At 39.4% G+C, this 8,002-nt stretch overlaps 1 protein-coding gene across 1 annotated transcript in view; it reads right to left on the reverse strand.

The window, feature by feature from the left end:
* PARP15 (poly (ADP-ribose) polymerase family, member 15) overlaps positions 1-8,002 on the reverse strand; it is a 57,412-nt gene that overhangs the window by 27,967 nt on the left and 21,443 nt on the right. Inside the window, exons 6-7 of the mRNA XM_006884306.1 lie at positions 7,339-7,560; positions 1,971-2,052 (exon numbers count right to left, since the gene is read on the reverse strand). Coding sequence (XP_006884368.1) covers positions 1,971-2,052; positions 7,339-7,560 — 304 coding nt within the window. The remainder of the gene's footprint in view (positions 1-1,970; positions 2,053-7,338; positions 7,561-8,002) is intronic.

Below are 8,002 nucleotides of genomic sequence, written 5' to 3' on the forward strand. Positions count from 1 at the left end.
ACAGGAGGATTAGCAAAAAAAAAAAAAAAAAGAAAAACGCAAGAAATATTATGCAAAATGGGTGACCCTGGAGGACATTCTGCTGAGTGAAATATCTCAGTCACAAAAGGACAAATGCTACATAATGCCACTGTTGTAAAACAGGACTGACACTGGGGTCTGGGGGAGACTGAGAAAGATGGGATAAATTATTATACTGCATTGAAACAGGAAGAGAGCTGTGTAAAAGGAATATATGATTAGGTATATTATCATGACAAGAGTCCAGAACGAAGGCTGCATAGTGGGGTGGACTTGGCGGGAGGGATTGTACAATAATGAAAAAATTTTTCCTTTACTTTTCAAAGAGAAGAGTGAACTAGGGATGTGGGGGTGGGCAGGGAGAAAAGTGCAACAATGAATGAGGGGAAATCCAAAGTCTCTGTAAACTTTCATTAAAATTAATAATTTTTAAAAATGTAAAAAAAATTTTAAAAAAGATGAGGTAGAAGCATCTGGTTTGACCAACACATTTGTACAAAAAAGATGCGGTGGTACCCCAAAAAGAGAGTGAGGAGGAAAGGCAGGGTGCACAACACTTTCAAGGACATGATCTCATCACATGTTAACATCTCTAGGAGATTTTTCTATGACATTTACCGAAAGGGACAGGGCTTAAAGAGGCTAGGTCATTTGTCCCATGTTAAACAACAGCCTGCCAATGCTAAACCTAGGCTTTTCCCATCACTCCTGCTTCCAATGGGGTAACGATACTTCGGCCATTCAGAAAACTCTGTTTTCTCAGGCTGCCACATTATTCTCTTCTCTGTACTCAAACTTTACCTACAAATTGGATCTACCACTTCAATCAACCGTTTAAACTTTAGATCTACTTTTCTATATTTACAAAGCAGCAACAGAATTACCTGCCTAAGGAATCATTTGGGCAGGTCAAACAATATACATGAAAGCAATCGACAAAATTTAGTGATTCATATACATGTTGGAGAAGAATACTGAATATCCCTGTTAAGAGAGCAAAGAAGTCTGTCTTGGATGTAAGGGACAAACAATATAAGGGGCTGCATCCTTGGGATGTGGCTGTGTGCCTTGCACACAGAAGGTGTCTTCAGAAGGAAGATTACAAGCAGTTCCCATACATCTTTAGACACCGACTTTTGTGAGAGTATAAACAAAAGTTCCTGCTCTTGATAAAGTTGTTGCAAAATGAGAGAAAGCACAGTTTATGAATACAAAGAAGTCTTGCTTGAATGTATGCTTTTTTATCTGTGTACACCGGCCCATCCAGGCCCTGTGAGCTAAACCTTAATGTTTCTATTTGTACCTGGCCCATTTGGGCCCTGTGAGGTAATCCTTAATGTTTCCATTTTTCTGTGAACCATTCCTTTGTTTCTGAATGCTAATAAAAGCAAAGGTTTTGGGATTCCTCAGGGCTAGTGGCCTGAGCGAGCTTCTAGCCCTTTCTGGATTTACAACCTTCTTTGCTAGTCTTCCTTCCACTCCATCTGTGAGAAACAACATTAGAGGAGTGCAACCAGAGTCTCCTTAGAGGCAAGGACAGTGAAACTTCATCTCACATACTTTGAGCATGTTGTGAGGAACATCATGCTTGGGAAGGTAGAGGGACATCGTAGGAGGGGAAGACCCTCTATGAGGTGGATTGATACAGTGACTGGGGTAATTGGGATGGGTGTGTCGGAGGCAGTGTGATTGGCACAGGACAGAGCAGAGTTTAGGGCTGTTGTATATAGGGTTGCTATGAGTCGCCAGCGACTCAACGGCACATAACAACAACAACAACAAATATGGTTGGTTCCTTGTGTCCCAGAAAATAGAGCATGCCTCAATCTCCTACATCATTGATTTCTACTTCAGGTGAATTCACTACTTCTTTCTTCTGAATCTCAACTACCACAAAAGAGTGACTAAGCAAAGACAGATAGATCTTCTACCAAACAACTTTACCAGACCTTGAGTGCCACCAGTCATTGTCCTCACAACATTATCTTTGGGACTTTCACTTGATCTTCTGGTGAACGCATGTAAAAATGCCTGAAAATAGAAAGAAACATAATTAAATAGAAAATAAATAAATAGAAAAATAGGAATGTTATGTTTAAATATCAGTCCCATTCTTTGGAGCCCTGAGAGTCTGACATTCGATAGGAATAGTAAAATTCCAGATTTCCTCTTACTTCAGAGACTTTCTATTTAAAGGATTATGGCTTAACTGAACCCAGGAATTCTCTCAATAAAAAAGAATATTGATTTGTTTTCTGTGTGTAATTAAGACTGTACCCAGGTAAGTAGTTTGGGAACATCCCCAAGGAAGGGAAGGTTTTGCAGGGACTCTTTCTAAGCAGTACTAACCAGCAACTAATTTAGGGGCCACAGAGACTTGTGCAAAAGTGAAGGACCAGCTTTTCCATCTTGTCACAAAGATCCATCTTGTTATACTGGCTTTGCAGGAAGTTACATATCATTTTTGTGACCACTGTGAAGTCACCCTACAGGTTTTCTCTTTCTTCAAAAAATGAAACAATAATGGAAAGTATCTGGCTGAGATTTTGAGGTAAATTATGGCTTTGTATTTTCTAGCACTCTTCTCTTTTTAACATTCCCTCCCTCCCCACACCCTTGCAATGTGAGCTCATTTCTTTCTCTTATTCTTTTTTTCCCCTCTCTCCTCCTCCTCCTTTCTTTCCCACAATTATTCTACTCTCCTACTTTCAATGTATTGTCCAGCAAGCGCAGAATGTGTGTGTGAGAAAGAGGAGGAGGAAGGGGAGGGAGAGGAGACAAAAAGGGAAGAGGAAAGGAGATAATAGGGAAGAGATGAGGGATGGAAGAGAGAAGGGGTGAGAAGAGAGAGGAGGGAGGGGAGGGGAGGAGAGAGAGAGCAGGAAAGAGTTTGGGGCAGCAACACTCCTTAGCATAACTAACTGATAGGTGCATTCTGGAGTTGACTAACAGCAACATACATTTCATCTCATGTCTCTTCAAAGTCTCTTGCATATAATCAGTAAAAACCATGTCATAAAATTAGAGATAGGCTTTCTGGTTACACAAGTTAAAAAAAACTGAGCAATGGATACAAAGTGGAATTATAAAATTTCATTTGTTGTAGTTATTGATTGCCATCGAGTCAAGCATGACTCATAGCGACCCTATGAACAAAAGTCCTGAACCCTGTTCTCTAACTATCACCATTTCTGTAAGTTCACAGAGTTTCCAGAGGCATGTTGCTTAGGAAGTGAATGCCACTCTTGCTTCCAAGCCAGTCTTAATCTGGTAGCTCCACCAAACTCTGTCAACCATGGGGAAACATTATGGCATTTGACACACCAGTGGTACAGGGTTGAGCAGCACAGCAATCCCAGGTTCCCTCTGTACAGCAAATGGACAGACCAGTGCTGGACCAATTAGATGAATGTTCCTCTAAAATATAATAACACCAAGCTGGTGGCCCTCAGGCCCAACCTACTTTTAAATACAAAAGTCATCCACCAGATCTAGTTGACTCTAAACAAGAGGCTTAAAAAAAAAACAGCCCACCAAACAATCCACACCCAACCCTCAACCAAAATAAGAGAGCCCACCTCTCAGAATTCAACTGCTTCACACATCAGCCTCCAAACTGGAGACTTAAGGCCCAACTTTAAATATACAGGCCCTCCTCCAGGTCCTGCTGACTCTGTAAAAGGCTTAAATAAAAAACAACCCCATCAACCAGGTAGATTGACCCAATGACTGCTGCATTGGCTCTTGTGTGTCAGGAAGTCCAAGAATGATACAGAATGGAACAAGGTTCGGATCTTTTGTCCACAGGGTCACTATGAGTAGTACACAATTCAACGGTATCTGACAACAACAAACAACAATCTTCCTGAGAACAACATTAGCAACTAGAGTTCAGTATTTATCCACAGATTCTTGGGACTTTTAGAATCTTACAGGTTCTAAACAAAACAGCATTTTCTGAAATTATTTGTTGGAATATTTCCCTATAGCTTTTTAGACGATCATAGATTGTCAGAGTCTCCTGTCCATCTTGGTATTTCTCTATCTCAGGATTAATTTTCCTTTTGCATACATTAAGTTTTACTTATTTTGTTGTAACGGTCTAAGGGTTTTAATCCATAAAAATCAATAATGTCATATGTCCATCATTGTCAAACCATGTGGGTTATTGTCCTCACTCTAAACATTCTCTGTACTTGTGTAGTAGTATACTCTCTCCTCCTCAAGCCTGATAAACACTGGAGTGTTTCTCTTCTTATACCTTTGCCATTTCTATAATGTCATATTAGTGAACTCTATGAACATGTAAAAAAAATAAATAAATAAAAACCAACCAACCAGGAAAACAATGCATTTGAATTTTGTAAATATACTAGTATATTTTTAAAAATAAATAAATAAAATTTTATAAAAGAAAATAAAGACCATCTAAACAGTCCACGCCTTACTCTCAACCAAAACAAGAAACCCCACCTTTCTGAACTCAACTGGAGACTTAAGACCTGACCTTAAATATACAGGCCCCCTCCAGGTCCTGTTGATTTTAAGTAAGAGGCTTAAATTAAAAAACAAACCAACCAAATAGTCCACACCTTACCCTCAACCAAAACAAGAAAGCCTGTCTTCAATTTAGATATTATCAAAATTTCACTTATAATAATTTTGCGTAAAACATATTTCTGGATATTTTTATTTAAAGTGAAAACAATAACTAACTTGGGGGGCTAATATTAATCCCTTCATTATTATTAGTCCTTCTCATATCTATGGGCAAACAGATTTGAAAACTACTTTATGCAATAATGTGATTTTTTAAAAATTTTTATTTTATTATTTTGTGTGTGTGTACTGTCAAATTGGATCTGACTGGTACAAGAGGAGATTGCCCCTCCTTCTCCAGCAGAGCATTTGGTGGATTCGAACTGCATTCCTCTGGGATTGCAGTAAAGCTTCTTGCCACTAGGCCACCAGAGCTCACAATAATGTGAATTCTTTCTAGAGATCTCTGGGAAGATCACAGTTCCTAAAATGCCAAAGAGTAACTACACGCTCATAATTACACTTAGTGCTGTTGAGCCACAACATAGCTGATCCTCTAGTATGTTTCTGGAGGTTATAAGAAATGCTAGTGAATTGAACTACCAGAGGCACGACCTTTGGGATAGCAGGGCAATATCCTGCAGACTATGCCAAATTGTTGTTGTCATTGTTATGTGCTGTCAAGTGACTGACTCATAGTGACCCTCTCTATAACAGCTCTTAACCCTGCTCTATCTGTGCCAACCTTACTGTCTCTGACACACCTACCCCTATAAAACTTTATAATATCTGTAATAATTTGTCTTCCCAGCTGCCCTTTGAAATATTTTCAGCTCCTTAATTTCTTTATTTCTTCCCTTTGCTTTGGCTTCTCAGTGCTCTAGTGCAATATTCAGCATTTTATCTGATAGCCATCTTGGTCTTTTCTTCTTCCTCTTGTAATGATCTTTTGCATTCTTCAAGGACAATTTTCTTGATATCCTCCCAGGGCTCATTTGGTCTTCGCTCATTGGTGTTCAAGGCCTCAAACCTGTTACAGGGATGGTTTTGAAATTCAAGTAGGATGGACTCAAGGTCAAATGTTGGTTCCTGTGGATTTGGTTTTATTTTATTTAGCTTCAGCTTGAATTTAAATAAGAGTAGTTGATGGTCTGTTCCACAATCAGCACCTGGCCTAGTTTTCACAGCTGATATTGAGCTTCTCCAGAGATTCCTTCCATGGATGTAACAGACATGATTATTTTTAAATTGTTTTTAAATGGGAGATCTGGTGGTCTAGTGGCAAGAAGCTGCACTGCAATTCCAAAGGCATGGAGTTTGACTCCACCAGCTGCTCTGAGGGAGAAGGATGAGCAATCTCCTCCTGTGGGATTAATTGCATCTGAAAACCCACTGGAGGGTCAGCTATGGGTTGGACACAACAACGACAATAGGGCACAGCAATAGTCATTAACACCAGGTAATAACAAAATAAAGATACCTGTAACTGACTGTGAAGCTTGCTATGTCCTAGACTGTCACATTTGAAAATGCTTCAAATATAGTCTTTCTTTTAACTTTCACAGCAACTCTAAGAGGTCGTGTGATCATGATGATCATTTTACACATGAGATTCAGTGTAGTTATATTACCTCTTTAAAACGGCAAAACCAAGATTGAAATTTAGACACCTCTTCCCTTTTTGTAGTTTTCAAAATGTTTTTTGCATCGTTGTGGTATGTATGCATGATTTATAATAAATTGGTAACCCCATTTCAAGATAAAACCAGCTTTGGGTACTAAGAATCAACTAAGGTGTGCTTCTCAAGGCATGCTGCTTTAAAAGGTAAGTGGACCACTTGACACACCCGCATAGGGAGGGCACTGCTAGAGCAAGCACTTTGTAAATATCTCAGTTGCTGTCCCGGTGGTTGAGAACAGGAACCAGCATTTCTTCTTTATGAGGGCAGTGGTGGTTCAATAGTAGAATTCTTGCCTTCCATATGACACACCATATAAGGGCAAAACCTTGATCTGTTCTTCATGAGCTGGATGTAGTTGACTCAATGGCACTTAATATATGAGAGCAGAGTTTGACCCCCAGTCAATGCAGCTTATCGCCCACCTGGTCTGTCAGGGGAGGCTTGCATGTTGCTAGAATGGGAAGCAGGTTACAGCAGAGCTTCCAGATTAAGACAGATTGGGAAGAGAGACTTGATGATCTACTTTTAAAATCAGCCAGTAAAAACACTACAGATCACAACAATCAAATCGGAAACTGACCAGGATGTGGGGTAAGACCAGGGAGAATTTTGTTGCCCTATGGAGAGAATCACTATGAATTGGGGCTGACTCAAAAGAGCAGCTAAAAAAAAGAGCAGCTAACAACATTTCTATTACTTAACTTTCATAAAGTCAGGGTTCTAACATGTGGGACTGCTTTTATGCTAGTAATTTTCCATTACTTTCTAAGAATCTGTTCATTGGAGAGTCCCTTGATTGTGTCAGGGACGGTGAGGATGACACAAGATAGGACAAGGCTCAGCTCTGTTGTCCATAGGCTCACTGTGAGCTGACTCAAAGGCACCTAAAAACAACAGGTTGTCTCTTGATAAACAATCTAGCAAGGGTTACAGGAAGTAGAAAGGTTATCTCACAGGTATATCTTACGATAATTGTCCACCACCAACTAAAACATTTGAACAGGAAAGTAGAAAACAATGTTATTTTAATTATGTGAAGGTATCTGAGTAGGTTCACTTGCCAGAAGGATCAGAAAAAAAATATATTAAACCATACCTGGGTGCTCTCCTCGTCAACTGTGTGCACTAGGAAGTAAACTTTCTGTAAGGTTCTCCGCCATGAAGTGCTACTAAATTGGAACACTTCTGAAAGAATTAAGTCAGCAAAAATAGCCTTGGGGAACCTCTGATTTCTTGTTCCGATCACTGGAAATATGATGGATGACAAAGATAGTTGTTCTGTTCTTGTCAAGCATTCCAGGATTATATTTGCCATGATCTGAAATACAAAGTATGTTGATTATAAATTGGTGGAGAACAGGGAGCTGTGGTCGCAGTAACTTTGACAAGCACCTCTCTGGTCTTATTGATCTTGTCCGACCTGGAGTCAAAAAGGCAAAACCAGAAGAGGGAGATTTTGGAATGACTTCTCCAAGAAATTCATACTCATTTAAGAGAATAGGGTACATACACCACCATTCCTTAACACTCTAAAAAACTATGTTCATAAAGAGTTTTTAACAGCATGGAGGAATGCTAATGGTAAGTTTAAAAACTGGCAGAATTTAAAAGTAGTGTTTAGAAAAGACAACAAGTTAAAGGTAAACAACCCAATTGCAAAGTGGGCACAGGATATGAACAGACACTTCACCAAAGAAGACATTCAGATGGCAAACAAACACATGAAGAAATGTTCAAAATCCCTAGCTCTAAGAGAGATA

This window comes from Elephantulus edwardii, unplaced genomic scaffold (genome assembly GCF_000299155.1).
Source record: "Elephantulus edwardii isolate Elephantulus edwardi_28Jun2011 unplaced genomic scaffold, EleEdw1.0 scaffold00032, whole genome shotgun sequence".
Taxonomy (NCBI): domain Eukaryota; kingdom Metazoa; phylum Chordata; class Mammalia; order Macroscelidea; family Macroscelididae; genus Elephantulus; species Elephantulus edwardii.